The sequence below is a fragment of the Leptinotarsa decemlineata genome, unplaced genomic scaffold (assembly GCF_025532065.1).
Source record: "Leptinotarsa decemlineata unplaced genomic scaffold, Ldec_3_MD MMD2_tig00000218_RagTag_RagTag, whole genome shotgun sequence".
NCBI classification, from domain to species: domain Eukaryota; kingdom Metazoa; phylum Arthropoda; class Insecta; order Coleoptera; family Chrysomelidae; genus Leptinotarsa; species Leptinotarsa decemlineata.
This window is the reverse complement of record NW_027412545.1, coordinates 1,908,371-1,925,969: the sequence shown is the minus strand read 5'-3', so window position 1 is coordinate 1,925,969 and position 17,599 is coordinate 1,908,371. Positions and strand designations below refer to the sequence as shown.

The window sequence follows — 17,599 nt, the reverse complement described above, 5'->3', positions numbered from 1 at the left end:
CCATAGATTCCAACAGATTCATCATTTTCCCTTTTTCGCATGTATGTAGGATCTTTAAATTATCTTTATCTATTTTATGTTTCGAATTTTGAAGATGTTCGTACATTAATGATTTTTTATCCGAAATGACATGTTCGTGGTACCTTGTATCAAAATTTCTCCCAGTTTGGCCTGTATATATGGCAGGGCATTCACCACATTCTATTCGGTATATACCAGATCTCTTTCCTTTCTCTTTCCTTTCTCTTTTGTAGTGTATCCTCAGTGAACATGAATTTCCACAAAATAAACAAGTCGTCAATCGAAGAAGTTATTTACTCACCTAATAAAACCTCCACCATTTGGTAATGCCCATGTTGTGCCGCTATGTGCAACCCTGTTTTGCCATGTTTGTCATGACTCTGGAGAAGCTCCGCGGATCTGCTCAACAGTAAGCCAACCACAGTACTATGTCCTCCATAGCAGGCCAAGTGCATTGAGTTATAACCCTGTTAAAAATTGAATACATATATACTGAATAACGTTATTGAATATCTCTTACATTTTCGTGGGTTGCAGCGTCAACTTGTACACCAGCAGAATTCAACAATAACCTCACAACATTTTCATTCCCAGAGAAGGAAGCTAGATGGAGCGGTGTCATACCAGATTCATTTCCTAAAGTAGGCACTAACGACGCTCCATTTGGTGGGTCGGATTTAACTGTTCCAGGGACGTGAGTTAACAGTTCTCGCACCGTATCAGCTTGGCCGAAATAAGCAGCAACGTGAAGAGGAGTCACTCCAAGTTTCTTACTAATAATGCGAAGAGAATTGGAAGACCGCAAAACTTCAAGTACTTGCATGTGTCCGTACTGGGCAGCCAGATGTACTGCGGTGAAGCCTGCCCTATTTTCATCTGTTATATTAGCACCAGCTCTGACTAAGGCTTTTACGACTTCGGCATGTCCTCCTTCTGCAGCAATCTGCAGTGGGGTAGCGTCTGTGAGTTTATTTCTTGAAGATATCACACCTTGTCTATCAAATTTCATCAGTTCTTCTATCACAGTGACACTACCCTTCGCTGCAGCTATGTGGGCGCAGGTATTCCCATCTTTAGTTGTAGCCATTACAAGACTAGGGTGCTGTTGTAAGAATAATTTGGCAACTTCGGAATGATTATTTTGGCAGGCATCATGAATAGGTTTCTGACCGTCTTCATCTGTAGCGTCTATGTCAGCGCCGAGATCAAGCAATAGCTTGCAAACTTCTATTTGTCCAGCAGCTGCAGCTAAGTGCAGGGGAGTTTGCTTCTTCAGCGTTAAAATGTCTATAACAGCATTGTGGTCTTTAATCAAGAATTGGACTAAGTGAATGTACCCATTCATAGCTGCTAAATGTAACGCAGTTCGACCGTTTCTAGACTTTGAGTTGATAAAGGCTTTGTGGGAGAGGAGACTGTCGCACACTTGCAGATATCCCTGTTCAGCTGCCAAGTGCAAGGCAGACCGACCTTCCAAGTCGAAAACATCCACCCTCGCATGATTCCCAAGGAGATTGTTAACCAGATCAATATGACCTAGAACGAATCGAGACTTATCACACCGCTTAGGGGAAAATTGGGACATTCAAAACATTTGGGGGTTGAATTCGTGCGAAACGTTCATAAATACTCACCGCAAAAAATAACTCGTATAGTTGTTGAACAACTGTTTAATTACCTTTTCGTGACGCTATCAGCAGAGGTGTCCAGCCGATAGCGTTCTGTCTATTAAGAGCTTTCTGAGAATCGGTTGGTGACATGTGAGAAATCATTTCCATCAGCACATCGTTGTTGCCTGCCAAAGCTACATAATGGAAAGCGGATTCGTGTTGTTTCGTTTGCAACTTGACGTCTGCCCCATTTTCTAACAAAAGTTTAACTACTTCTCTATCGGAGTTGGGCATTTCCACCTCATCCTTCGGAACCGCGCACACATAGTGTAGGGCAGTTTCGTCGTTGTCGTTGACTTCGTTCACATATGCAGCTGCTTTGTTTTCACCTTTGTGATCTTTTATGTAGTTGATTAAATGTTGCACAACATCTGGTCTGCAGTCCCTGCTAGCAAGATGGAGCGGCGTTTCACCTTTCTGGAATGAATAAAATGATTTTTTTAGTGAATTTGAGAAGTTTATAATTCCAATGCCAGAATTGAAATTTATTATCTAGAAATTATATTGGATTGGGGAAAAAGTGAAAGTATTTTATCGTATCGTGGTAGTAAGAAATAAAATTATTCACATCATTATAATTTAGTGATTTCAGCGTTGTTACAGATATTTCAATTATTTTACCCATAATCATTTTGAGGTGATAACTGTCTTATTCTATTAGAATTAGAATTTCGATTTCACTAGTCCAGTGAATGAAAACACATTTACTCTTACGTGACTTCGGATATCCTCGCAAAGAAGATGTTTTTCATTATAAAATGCCTTGCTTGTTGCCTCAGTGCTCATCAATTCTGATATTCGATAGTTTTTTTACTTTTTTGATGTATGATTTGCCAAGCAAACAAGTAATTCTTCCGATGGATTTAAACATGATGAAAATAATTGGATATAATGGCACTGATCAGCAGCTTCATAGAAATGTTAACAGGAAATATACTTCAAATGATGAGAACATGGATCGAATTCTGCCACTATGGACCGTACATTCCTAAAGTTCTGCTAATACGTAGAAAATAGGTACAACTGAAAGTGGAGAAGGTTGCTGATGAAAAAATGCATGATTGAGAAATCAGAATCAGTAATGTAATTCTATTTGTCGACAAATGCAATCTTGCCATGATCACCCTGGGCGACCCTGGCAAGCTGGCGCCGAAGAAATATCTGGCGATGACCAGGAAAAATCTACGCTTAACAGTAGGATTTCTAACTGGCCACTGTCAAATAAGAAAACACCTCCATAATATGAGGCTAGTGGACATACTTTTCTATGCAGGATGTGTGAACAGGAAGATGATACTGTCAGGCATGATCTATGCGAGTGCCCGGAGTTATCGTCGATAAGAGAGTGTGTGTTCGTGGAGTCCTGGCCTACACCTGCCGATATAAAGGAGATATATCCACCTTCCTGGAAAGGACAAGATGGACGATGACCTAGGAGGACAACTCCTCGGGAGGATGTTTAATAGGTCACATGTGGCCTAAGTGCTGTGGTTTTACACTTACCCTCCCTACTCTACAGATACAGATCACACCTTATCGATTGAAAGAAAGTAATACTACATTTGAGACAACTTTATAAATATTTTTTGTAAGCTGACCACCAAACAGCACTGCCTGGATAGGATGCGAATGCTAGTGGATGGAAAAAGTCACTAGTGAACTGAGCGAGAAGTATCGCGGATAACCTTAAGTTCCGCGAGAAACCTTCTCGCTTAGGCCAAGAGCCTGGATAACGCACCAACTGCTGATCAGGTGAACTATTTCTGGAGGGACATTCATAAATACCCTCAGCTACTCTACATAGACACTCCAGCCTTAGCGCAGTTCGAAGCTGTTAGCAGAGAGCTTCAACAACCTAAGCTCAATCAACTGCAGAGCCTTATAACTTCCAATGACGTTCAAACACTAATTGGTGGAGAAAACTACCATAGACCCATTGCCAGAGTTTTCAACTCAGATACTTTAAGCAACTGATCATCATAACATCCACAGGAAAGAAAAAAAGTTTGAAGAAGAAATACTGAACAAGAAAGCATTTAACAGAAATGTATCGGAACTTTTTGTTGTCCATTCTTTTTTATGTTCAAGTTTTTCTATCATCTATCTGATTTTTTCTGCCCCGTATTTTAAGGCAACAAAAGTCCAAATTTACAACATTCAACACAGACTATGTCTGAATTTCACTAGTTCGAACTTCCATTGTCTACTATATAAAATGATTTGAAATCCCTGAAACAACTAAAAAGGAATAATTAAAAATGAATAGCTGAAAATAACAATTATATTGAGCAAAATAAACCTGAAATGAAATAATAGTAAAATAAACTACAAGTAAAAATATAACAATTGAATAAATAAAAACAGAATAAAAATGAAGGAATGACAAAAAGAAAATAAAAATAAAAAGTATAGAGATTCCAAGTCACGTTAGTTCACGACGTTTCAATTGTTAGTATCTACAATCGTCTTCGGGTGATGACTGGACTGATTCCTCCGAGATATGACTATTTATAGGTCATTCGAGTACTTTCACTTATCCCTGCTTTCCATTTTCCGCTTCACTGGTTCCGTGGGAGATGACCCACGGAACCATCTCTATATAGTAGACAATGGAAGTCCGAATTAGTGAAATTCATCATGAAACATTGTCAGTCACCTTCAAACAGACTATGTCTGCTTGCGTGTTTGTTTTGCTATTGAAAATACATTTCTCTCACCTTATTCTTGAATTGAGGATCCCCACCATCTTCTAGTAGTAGCAGGAGTGTTTGTAAATTACCGTACCTTGCAGCTACATGAACAGGCGTTTGTCCATCGTACGTTGCTAAGTTTGGACCAGCACCTGATTTGAGTAACATCAGCGCACATTTCTCGCCATCTTTAACTCTTGCAGCTATGTGCAGGGCTGTTTCTTTCAACTTTCCACCTGAAGACATATGTGAAGTCATTTAGTCGTTTTCAAATATTTGGTCTGAATATTTTCATTTTTCAATTTTATCAATAACATTCCTTGATCTACCAGAAACAACGAGTATCACAGTTCGTATCGCATTCCTGACATACAAAAGTCAAACACACTGATTTCAATAATTCAATCAAATTTATTCAAACATTTTTGAAGGTTTCCACAATTTATTCCATATACAAAAATTGAAATATTCATTCAACGAATTAGAAAAACTGGTAGTGGCAGAGGGACATTTTTTATAAATATATGGTGTGAAGGAATATATACACACACAAAGGTCTGTTCAAAAGATAAGGTGAATGTTGACATTTCGCGAAATACATACATTCGATTAGCAATTTTTTATTTCTTATGTTGGTGCACTCGTTTCAAACATATGTTCACAGTTTCAGCTGTTCAACATGTTTGTTGGTGAGAGACATAAAAGTTAGAAGTGCTTTGCCATCGACAAAAATGGATCATAGAATTTGCATCATGCCATGCAATTTTTTCTGAAATTTTGGGCATGAAGCGTGAGATATCGAAACCAAAGTCTAATTGTTCCAATGGAAGAGCCCAGGAGAGCCAAGACCAAAAAACACGTCAAGTCCGATCAAATGTCAAGGTTTTGCTCACAGTTTTCTTCGATTACCGTGTCGTAGTGAGTTATTGCAACATCGTTGTGCGGTCGACGAGGATTATTCTGAAATAATGCGCTGTTATTGCAAAAAAAAACAATTCATGGCTTTTGCATTATGATAATGCACCTGCTCACTCGTTATTGCTTATTTGTAATTTTTATTGACAAAAACAAAACCTTATTCATGCCTCAGCCACCGTATTCACCAGATTTGGCACCCTGCGAATTTTTCCTGTTCCCTAGATTGAAGGGATACATAAAAGGACGGCGTTTTGCGACGTTTGGGGAGATAAAATCCGAATCGCTGCGAGTGAGCTCAAGGAGATACCAAAAAGTGCATATCAGAACTGCTTACAGGATTGAAAAAAATGCTGGTGCAAGTGTATCATATCTGAGGGGAAATATTTTGAACAACATGGGGACAACATGGAAATTGATGAATAAATTGATATTTTTTGAAAAAATCGAATTTTTTCAACAGACCTCGTACATATCAACGAAATACACACACCTGAACACAAATATATATACCGGGTGACAACGACATTCTGTACGGCACCATTTAATTGTTTGCTGGGTAGTCAATTTGATATTCGGAAAAAAATAATGGTTTCGAAGTAACTCCAAAGTTGATTTTGCTATGGATTAAGAAAATGAATTAGTTGCTTTTATCTCATTTCGAATAATGTCATAATTATGAGGAAAAATAAATATTTTGATGATTTTTTCAACCTAATCCATATATTATTTTTATGGTTTTTTCGTGTTTGTGCCTAGTGTTATATAAATGAGTTAAAATTTACAGTACAAATACCAAATATCAATTTTTCACTCTTCTGAAACAAAAGTCGGACTCTTATCAAAGATCTTTTATTAACACTTCCGTTACGAAAATACCCAGTTCAAATCTGACTGTATCATGCAGGAGAAAAAGAATTCCTAAAATTTTTTTGAGAATTTTTGATATCAAGAGTGAACAAAAGCAAATGCAATATTCGTAGTCGATTATTCCTGAATATGATTATATTTTTCGTAAATTTCAAAGATAATTTTAATTTGTATTTTGGAGCAAAAAACAGTTATTGGTGAATGCAATATGAATAATTGATTTCATCAATATTGAAAAATTGAAATCAAACCACTTGCTTTGGATACTTCTCTGGCTCTGTTAGGTATGTTATGAAAGTGCTATCAGCGCAAAACTGTATATCTGATTGGTTATCACACTCAAAGTGACCAGACGTCCCATTTTAAACGGAACTGTCCCTTTATTCGACCATCTGTCCCATTGTCTCCAAATAATGATCTGGGACGTAAAAGTGTCCCGTTTTCTAAAATCATCTCTAAAAAAACCGTTGATAGGTATCGGATGTAGAGCCCAAATAATTCACAATGCTGTAAAATCTGCTGCAGACGGCCTACCTTTAGATTACGAAAGCATTATTTTGAAAATATATTGAAATTTTTTATATTTATACGGTTGGAGTTGAAGCTCTAGAGGAATTTTGCGCTGAAGCTGAAATAGAACATCAACAAAATGCTCGGCTACAGCAAATCTCGCTGGCTTGCGCTGATGCCTGCTTTGAAGAGAGTTTTGAAAATGTACCAGCCGTTTAAAAATTATTTTTCCCAAATCAATGAAAATATTTTTGAATTATGGCTTTGTTTTTTACACGTTCAGTCAGCAAGTTCTCGCCAAGCTGTTTTGAAGGTTGAAGGTCAAACTGTATCGGATATTGACGCTGCAAAAGGAATCAATCAACTCATTCAGGATTTGATTCAGAAAGGAACCAATCAGTTTCTTCCATTTACGGTTCGTAATTTATTCATAAAACTGAAAGATGATATTTATGAAGATTTTGTGAAAAATAACAGCTACAGAATTTTATAAAACAAGTCGTGAATATTTGGAAGAATGGACTAACATTCTTACTAGAGAAATGGAGATATTTTATTAGGCAGATTTAAGAAAAGTACCTGTGTGGGAAGATTTTGTTTAATCATACTGCAACTGCAGTATGATTAAACAAATAGAAGAGGATCTAATATCGTAACTTGGGTTGATGAAGGTTTTCTTGGCTTCGATATTGAATCCTTATCCTCAAAAATCAATACTCTATAAGGTGTTATAAACACCCTATATTTCTGAATGTGATTAAATATCCTGAAGTGCCCCACTAAAAATAAATTTCTTCAACCGTTTCACAGTCTCTGATCTTTTCCTTTTCTTGTAAAACTTGGTATAGTTATATCAAGTCGTACGCAAATCTTAAAGAAAACTTTTCCATCCATTCTCATGTAACTTAAAAGTTGTCGACTTTCCGTTGGTAAAAAAATTCAGTGTGGTATTTGACAGTAATATTAAAATAAATCTTCGACACCCTGCATCCCAAAAACCAAAGCCATGCGGACTCATACTCATACAAATTGTTATTATTAAAATAACTGAAAAATCCTGTGTAACATCAGATACCTTATATAATCTATAACAAAGTTTCAGTAGATTTTAGATACCTCTAACATGAACATCAGCTCCATACCCTAGAAGAGTTTCAACAACAGCTGGTTTGCATGATTCCACGGCTATGTGAAGGGCAGTATAATTATCCTGGAATGAAAATAAGACATTGATTTCTTACCAAAGAAATCGTGCTAAGCTTACATTTGTTGTTACGTCAACTTTTTCACCTTTTTGCAGCAGTGTATTGATTATTCCAACGTGACCATACCTTGCGGCAGTATGAATGCTTCTGGCTCCATCCTGAAAGATATTGAAGATAAAACTTTTCATGGTAATTACGGTTCGTGGAAATACGAATTTAAAAATGGAGTTATGGGTCGAGTGGAAGGAAAGATGAAAGAAAGCATAAAGTTTTAGCGTTTATCCTTCTTATTATCTATTCCGCATAGTGATGCATATTCAGTACATGTAAATTAAGATACATAAAACGTATAACGCATACTAGGCAGGTGCAATGCAAAATTTGAAGAAAATAATGTTATGCGACAAATTGTGATGAAAATATCAGCGTATAACTATTCGAATATTGCTAGATTAAATTTCTCCAAAGTACAAAATATTTGTCCAAAATAAAAAGGAAAAATTGGAAACTGTCAAAGACACAAAGTCGGTTGATCCTTTTTTTTTCGATCCAAAAATAAAACTGGTGATGGTTATCCGAAGACTCAACGGCGGATTTGAAATATGTAAACGCTATCTTGAAAAGTGGCATTGAGAAAGTGTGATTTGTTCTTCAATATATTAAAGAAAAACGCCGGAAAAATTCAAAAAGGATTTGACAAACTTCTCTTCTTTTCGAATGCCTTCCGAACTACTAATGTCTCCAATTTTAAAACGTCATTCAAATAATCTCTAAAATAGTCAACTTTCTCCTATTTTAACCTTCTCACCTTATTCGGCATATGAAGGTAAACTCCCTTCTTGAAGAGCATCGTTGCACAATCTGCATGACCATTCAAAGACGCTATGTGCATCAACGTTGATCCATCCTTGGTTCTTTCAAGTATGCTGGCTTTGAACTTATCCGCAAGGAGTTCAATAATATTGGCGTGTCCATTTTCGGCAGCTGCACGAAAGGAAGAAAGAAGTATATTATATCACAGGTCATTACAAAGTAAAGTTTCTTGCACTAGAGCCACGATATTTGGCGGGAAATACAGGGTGTCCCTGGACTTCCTCTTTTCCTCTCGGAATGTATAGATGGGGTCAAAATATCACCAGTACTTCATGTAACTTTTTTTCCTAAAAGTCTTCGTAACCAAGTTACGGGCCCTCGAAGTTACAAAATGAAAAATGTTTTTCTTTGATAACTTTTCAAGTGAATATTCAAAATCATCCAAATTTTGGTAATTGACTAAACAAATGAATTCCGTCGATGAGCTTTCATGCAGGAGTCAGTTGTTTTGCTACAAAGTCAGGAACGGACTACCCCCGATGGTCCACACCCCAAAACTTTGAAATGACAGATATTTTTCAATATTTTTCAACAAAATAAGGTTACTTGGACAATTTTATGAATAAAAGTACTCGTGTGGAAAGTCGATCGGAGCAACGAGTCTTGATAAAAATGTAGTTCTACTCGACGACATCAAACCCGCTCGTCCACCATTATTTGAAATGAATAATTATCAAAGCAGAAATAATAATGATAACGTTAATTCAACAACATTTATAACAGGAATAATACAAAGTATGCTAAAATGAAGTCGTAAACAAAAAGTACAGTACCTATATGGAAGTTTAAGTCACAATTGTGATAGCAGATATTTTTTCAAAAGAAATATCAAGTTCTGTAGATTCGTGGTGTTTTTAAACTAACAAGCTACTCTACTATGAAATATCGAATTCATTCCATATTTTGTATGTACATAATACGTGTGGAATAATCACGTTTCGTATTGATCAGTTATCTGAATCTCATGAAACTCAACATTCGAATGTTTCAAATTCTTCTTCACAGCTAAACTGTTGAGGAGTTTCACTGATAATTATAATTTTATGGGAGAAATTCTTTGACACGAATCTAAATTTAGCTGAAAAAACGCACATCGGAAGAAATATTTACTATACTGATAAAAAGCAAACGAATGAACTACAAAAACGGCTGCACATGATCAGGTGAAAAATATCCAGGGAATAATATTTCTTTCACAGATGTTGACAAAAAAAACCTTTTAGAAGGTTTTGATAAAAAATGAGAAAGTGGAATGCGATTTTGTTTTGTTGAGTGGTGCGTTGTCATATGACTATCATTGTATTGTCAATATTCTATAGGATATTTTGAATTTTTTTGATATGGCCGAACAGTTTACATTCAATGAATATGCAGATATGCATGTATTTTATGGACGAGCATTTTGTAATGCTGCAGAAGCTCGTCGTCTGTATTCCGAGCATTTTCCCAATCGAACGGTACCGTCAAGAGAAACATTCGAGCGTGTCGATCGCAGCTTGAGGGAGACAGGTATGTAATAATTGATAATTAATTTGAGCACGTTGTTTTATTTCGATATTATTGTAGGTACAGTTTTGCCAAAACGAGGTGGTGAGGGCGCTCCTAGGACTGTACGTACCGTTGTATTGGAGGAAAATATTTTGGAAGCCGTCGCTGATGATCTTTCAATGAGCATCAGAAATCTATCAGAACAGTTCCATACATCCAAGTCCACTATTCATAGAATAATTAGGGAACAACTGCTCCACCCATTTCACATCCAGAAGGTACATGCCATGACACCTCAAGATTTTCCAGCACGACTGGAATATACCAATTGGTTCATGGATAGGCAAAGAGAGGATATGACTTTTATTAATCGAGTTTTATTCACTGATGAAGCAGGTTTCAGTAGAGATGGAGTTATCAACTCTCATAATCTCCATATATGGGCCGAAGAAAATCCCCATGGGATATTGCAAACCAAACACCAACGGAAATTCAACGTGAATGTTTGGGCTGGTATCATAGGAAACCATCTTATAGGACCATTCGTTCTACAGGACCGATTGAATGGAGAACGTTATTTGGAGTTCATTCAGAACGATTTGAATGGACTTTTGGAACATGTTCCATTGCAAACCCGAAGAGATATGTGGTTTATGCATGATGGCGTTCCTCCTCATTTTAGTTTGATTGTGCGTGACCATCTGAACCATATTTTCCACAATAGATGGATTGGTAGAGGTGGGCCATATTCATGGCCATCGCGGTCTCCGGATTTAAATCCATTGGATTTCTTTCTGTGGGGGCATCTAAAAAGCCTTGTTTACGCTACACCTATTCACACAAGAGATGCATTGTTGAATAGAATAACATTACATTGTGAAGCCATACGAAACGACCCTGGAATGCTATTTCAAGTAAAGAGAGGGTGTCTTCGCAGACTAAGAAAATGTATAGAGAGAGAAGGTGGTCATATCGAGCAGTTTCTGTAGCGGATTTTTCATTTCTGTTTGCTCTTGAGGCTCTTGAGTTTCGTTAGTTAAACGTGTTTGCATTATAAAAATTCGTTATGAACATTTTACCTATCATTTCCATTTTCCTTAAAAACTAATATTTTCGAATAATGGTAGACATCTCAGGATAAATGTTGTTGAATTAACGTTATCATTATTATTTCTGCTTTGATAATTATTCATTTCAAATAATGGTGGACGAGCGGGTTTGATGTCGTCGAGTGAAACTACATTTTTATCAAGACTCGTTGCTCCGATCGACTTTCCACACGAGTACTTTTATTCATAAAATTGTCCAAGTAACCTTAATTTGTTGAAAAATATTGAAAAATATCTGTCATTTCAAAGTTTTGGGGTGTGGACCATCGGGGGTAGTCCGTTCCTGACTTTGTAGCAAAACAACTGACTCCTGCATGAAAGCTCATCGAAGGAATTCATTTGTTTAGTCAATTACCAAAATTTGGATGATTTTGAATATTCACTTGAAAAGTTATCAAAGAAAAACATTTTTCATTTTGTAACTTCGAGGGCCCGTTACTTGGTAACGAAGGATTTTAGGAAAAAAAGTTATATGAAGTACTGGTGATATTTTGACCCCATCTATACATTCCCGAGAGGAAAAGAGGAAGTCCAGGGACACCCTGTATAAAAACTATTATTCCAGGCCATTCAACAAACATACCCAGTTGATAAATGATTATTGGTAATGTTACGAAATTCAATAAGCACATGGTAAACATTTACGCCGAGTAGATTTTCGGAATTTTCGGATGATGTCAAAAATATACGATAATTTCGGACCTTTACCGAAATATCGGAGTCTTCCGAAAATTTCGGACCCGGTTCGACCCCTGAATGAAATGGAAAATGGAAATGCGATCGGAATAGTAACAAAAAACGCTGTAACTGATAGCCTGAAATTGCAAAGAAGATTATCTCCTAGAATAAGAGATCATGGACGTAGAAAAATAAATGGACTCGGCAAACCAATACCTTCAACACAGAATGTTTTGAAGCCGCTCGGTTCGGTCGCGAGCGGGTTACGGGGAAGGAGGAATCTTGCGATAGACTGTGACATATCCTCCAACGACAGTGGCGCACGCAATAAATTCAATATGGGCAATGTAAACGAAAATATGCAAAATGTTATATACTTATGAAAACTTCAGAGATCTATTCATCAATTATTGTTAGAGATTATAGATATTTCCGATATCAATTACAGGAAAACTTCATTGTATTCGAAATAAATATAATTACTCTAAAAAGTCTGTTCTTTTAAAAAACTGTTGAACATTGATAGATAAAAAAAGAGGAAAAAGAACAAGGCAGCAGTGTTGCCAATGGGAATTGTACAAAATGCATACCAACCTGTCGCCGATGTAATTATTCTATTCAATCAACTGTTTCTCTTTCCCTCTCTCCCTCTCTCACTAAATATATCAATATAAAGAGAGATATCCAAAATCCTTGCAGAATATCGAAAGTCCTTACAAATTCCTTGCATATCATTATTAGTGCATTTTAGTTTCTGAATAATCGGATTACTTGCAAATGCAGTAATTACTGGCAAATTGGCATCACTGCAAGGCAGGTAGTAGGCTTCCAAACGACAAATTTGACAGTGTTGCCACGAGTTCACTTGTAACAAACTGTGCCGATTTATATGGTAATGACAAATATTTTCGAAGTGAATGTGGCACTAGTTTAGGTTCTGAAATGTTTGATGTCTATTTTAACCTCATGATAGAGGTCATAATTTCATGCTGTTGAATGTAATTTGTTAGCTTTGAAGTTCCGCACAGCATTGGTGATATTAAAGAATTATCACTGATTCAATATGGCAACGTCCATATCCACATCGTGATCTTAGAATGCTCCCATTCACCGGCTGCATTTAATGAGGTAAATAACTGAGTCCATTTATTTTTCTACGTCAGTGTAAGATATAGTTGGCTGGAGAAAATGGAAGGGAGAAATAGAAGTGGGCGGGTAGATAATGAGGCGTGAATGGTATCGATAGAGAATGGATCGCCTTCGTCAACGAATTTTCGAATATCGTGGTGAGAGATGAACGAACAAGAAGCTGGTTCGATGAATTGGGTAAATGAAGGTATTGGCTGCCTGATCATCCTAACAGCTGAGTGAGCCTTTGTTCGTTGGCCTTTACTTTTGTTGTTTATTTCATAATTAGTATAAGGTAGATTGTTGTTGTTATTGAAAGCAAAAGAGTAGAATTTCTTTCCTCTTTCCTTTCAAACTATTTGAGTGAATAGAAGCAGTAGAGCAGTAGAAGTTCCCTGAGCCTGATAGAAAGTTGCGCCCAGCTTTAAGGCCTTATAACCAACGTCGGCTATAGCGGCTTCACTGACCACGAGCAACCCACAAAGATCTATCTGTTGTGCTGTACTAGTGTAATGTTTTTGCGTCCGCAGTTGTTACAATCAGATAGAATCATAGTTTGCTTTGATAAGTTGAGGACCACTACCCTGACTGATTTAAAAGTAAATGAATACTCATTACCTAACTACTATAGTTACCGCAAAGCATGCGAACAATACATTTCATTCTCAACGATAAGAAATTTCGAGTACCATATATTCTTCGAAGTGAAATTAAAGAAAATTTCATGGTCGAACTGCTCGTTACGAACAACAATAGCCTTCAAAGTTCATCTGAGTTTTGCATGCGATTCGATTACGAATGACCAGAACTTTCAGAAATGATGTAATGAAAATCACATTAATCATTTCGAAATAATAAAGATTATTCTTCCACATTTGTGTGCAAAACTTTCACTGAAAATGGGAACAATTATTTTTGTTTTGCTATTATTGTTGATAATGTTGAACTAAAACTCAGTAGGTAGGTAGGCAATGTTGCATATTTCAGAATTCTACGTTGCTGCCTTTTTGTAATCATATATAGGGTGTGACTGAATAGGTGTAAAACATATAAGGAGGTGATTCCTCATCGAAAAAAAGATAGGATTTTTTATATAAAGGAACTCCATTGGAGCATCCCTTGTTAAGATACAGCCCCTTAAAGGGGGTACATAAAATTTGTATAACAATTTTTTTCACAAGCACTGAAAAAGTTACAATATTGAAATTAACCTGACGTTTTGTACTACCAAAAAGACACTTAGCCAGAAATTCATTTGGTTTACCCTATGGTTGTAAGGGGTGGAAAACGCAACCCCTAAAATTTATTTCCAATGTAACTTTTTGTCTTATTATTTGTAAAATGTCCCTTGGGTTTTTTGCCCAAAATAAACCAGTTCGCAGCAAAAAATTATTTTACGAACAGAGTACAGAGATACATCGTCATAAATGCGAACTGGATTTATTGTTATTTTGTAGTCAGTACCTGCATTAAACGATTGAAGGGTAATAAACAAAACTAATTTATTGATAACAAAACACACAACATGTAGAAATCATAGTAAATGATCAATATATCTACCTTCAGACATTACGCAAGCGTCTAGACGTCGGCTATTGAGCCGTATTCGCTCAAATATTCCTGGAGTCTCTCTGATTACCCTGCACGCATCGATGATGCGATTTATTAAGTCCTCTACATCGCGAACAGGAGTACGATGAACCAAATGCTGTAAATGGCCCCAAATGGAGAAATCGAGAGGATTGAGATCCAGGGATTGAGCGGGCTAGTTCTGTTGTCCTCCTCGACCTATCCACTGATTTGCATATGTTTCAGTTAAATGCTGACGTGCTACCTGACTGAAATGGGCGGTAGCCCCATCATGTATAAAAAACATATCCCTTCTGACGCCTAAAGGAACTTCCTCCAGCATATCCCTTCTGACGCCCAAAGGAACTTCCTCTAGCAGTACTGGATGCACTTATCTTAAAAATTTAACGTATGCCTCACCATTTATTCGAGGAGGTAGAAAATGAGGCCCAATTAAATCATCCCCAATAACTCCGAGCCACACGTTAGGAGAAAACTGTTCTGATGGTTAGTTTCGACAATAGCGTGAGGGTTTTCATCAGCCCATATGTGGTAATTATGAAAATTAATAATCTTGTCCCGAGAAAAACTACATTCGTCTGTGAAATCTATCGCCTTCAGAAAGTCACAATTTCTTCTAATCATTTCCAGCATCCAATTGCAAAATTCAAGACGGTTCGGAAAGTCTCGCGGCAACAGTGCCTGTACTCGTTGCAGATGCTAAGGGTATAAGAGTTAAGAGTTTTTCCTTTAAAATTCGAAATACCGTCATATGATCAACATTTAGCTGCAATCTTTCTAGTACTGGTAGTAGGTTGATCTTCAATCAAATTAAGTACTGCTTCCTCAAGCTGTGTTATTCGTACTTCTCGATGGCGACCACAATCCTGCATTTTCTTGTCGAATAAACCATATTCTCGTAATCGTTGATGAAGTGCAAATATTCTATGTGAAGGATGCTGCCGTTGAGGATACATTTCAGTATATCTTCTAGAAGCTTCTAACCCATTCCCCTGCGACAGACCGTAAACGTAATGCATATCAGCCATTTCCTCATTTGTGTATGCCATTTTAATAACAAGTGAATTATTAAAGTAACCAATTAAGAACAGAACAACAACACACAATTAGTAATAATTCAATTTCGAAAATTCACAAACTGACAGCGTCATACCAATTTAATTGTCACTATCGCTAATAGCGACCTACTAGATAGATTAGTTTCGTATTTTCGCATTTATGAGGATGTATCTGTGTAGTTGTTCCTAAAATGATTTTTTGCCGCGAATTGGTTCATTTTGGTCAAAAAACCCAAGAAACATTTTTTGTTCAGAATGAAACGGGCTATCGGAAATAAATTTTTAAATGGTAAACAAATGATAAGACAAAAAGTTACATTGGAAATAAATTTTAGGTATTGCGTTTTCCACCCCTTACAACCATGGGGTGAACCAAATAAATAAATTTTTCAACATTTTCATCGGTTATTGATGTGCTGAGGCGTTCAAAGGGATGTCGTCATTTACATCTTCTCAACCTTCTGTGACAAGCTTGTACCACTTGTAAATATTTTTCTGATTCAGAGTACAATCACCGTATACCACTGCCAACATTTCAAGTGTTTTTTGAGCATTTGATTCCTATTTTCACATAAAATTTTATGCAATTTTTTTATAGAATTTTCGATACCAGAAAATTGTCGAACACGCAACACTTTTGAATTTTATATCTTTCTCCAACAAACTGAACATGCTAAACAGCTGAAACTGAAACATGAAAAAAAATCGCTAATCGAATATACGTAGCACGCTTAATTTGAACATTCACCTTATTTTTTGAAGAGACCCCGTAATGTTGGAGTTATAACATATGAAAATACTTGGCTTCACATTTTCTACTTAGAAACACCTGATCCATCGAATAGGAAGGCCGATTGTCTCATACCGTTTGAGTTGATCCAAAGTTGAAACATTTTATAGTTCGTCGCGCACCAAAACATTGGTATGGATTCCGGAACATTTGAGGAGAAAGATTCAGTAGGAGAAAGACGTGAAAAATGACTGAACTGAATGATTTCTGTGATTTATAGGTACATATCCTACGTGAGAACTTATTATTTTAGAGGTGATACCTGATTTTTCGGTACTAGAAATATGAGATATGAAAAAAAATTATTTGGTTCCTTCATAATTTACTCGAAACTACAGATAATGAGCATTTCAAAACTGTTCATCTGTGATCCAGATTTTCTCGAAATTGGCATAAAACATCTAGAAAAGCCTTCGACACGGATATACATAAAAGAGTATATAACCCGGTAAACATTTTTTTATGTATACTTTGAAATAACATCTGATTTTGATTTTGAAAATGAAGGACAGAATCATAATGACGTTTCATTTATATATTTATTTTGGAGCGATCAATCCTAATTTCCGGCGTTGTATACATTTAAAATAACCTCAATCATATTTAGGTATGTCTTAGAAAATTTATACAAGATATGGTGGAAATTTTGATCATTGTGTATGAATATGGTGTTCAAAATTTGTATGGAAAAGAAACAATTTATTACTATAAACATGTCACAAAAACTCACTTCAACCACTCCTTTGCTCCTTTCACATTATTCACAACCTTATAATGTGAACAACCAATGGATATTATCTGAAAAATGAATTCAGCTGCTTCTTAGAAATAGTTTGCTTTATCTGCAAGCGTACCAAAGAAACCATATATTTTCGAATACAAAGTTCACCGGGAAAGGGAGGGATTAATTTCAAACTGCCAAATGAAAACTGACATCATCTTGCGCTTGTGTAAACGTTTACTTTCGAACTAATATAAGATATAAAACACGTATACAAAAAAAT

At 36.4% G+C, this 17,599-nt stretch overlaps 1 protein-coding gene across 8 annotated transcripts in view; it reads right to left on the bottom strand.

Annotated features, from left to right (window-relative positions):
• Nucleotides 1-17,599, bottom strand: part of LOC111510663 (no mechanoreceptor potential C) — a 53,354-nt gene that overhangs the window by 33,481 nt on the left and 2,274 nt on the right. For all 8 annotated transcript variants that reach the window (XM_074173229.1, XM_074173230.1, XM_074173228.1 and 5 more), the window contains exons 3-9: nucleotides 8,690-8,865; nucleotides 7,941-8,039; nucleotides 7,793-7,886; nucleotides 4,409-4,617; nucleotides 1,700-2,108; nucleotides 542-1,557; nucleotides 323-488 (exon numbers count right to left, since the gene is read on the bottom strand). In XM_074173229.1, the coding sequence (XP_074029330.1) occupies nucleotides 323-488; nucleotides 542-1,557; nucleotides 1,700-2,108; nucleotides 4,409-4,617; nucleotides 7,793-7,886; nucleotides 7,941-8,039; nucleotides 8,690-8,865 (2,169 nt within the window). The remainder of the gene's footprint in view (nucleotides 1-322; nucleotides 489-541; nucleotides 1,558-1,699; nucleotides 2,109-4,408; nucleotides 4,618-7,792; nucleotides 7,887-7,940; nucleotides 8,040-8,689; nucleotides 8,866-17,599) is intronic.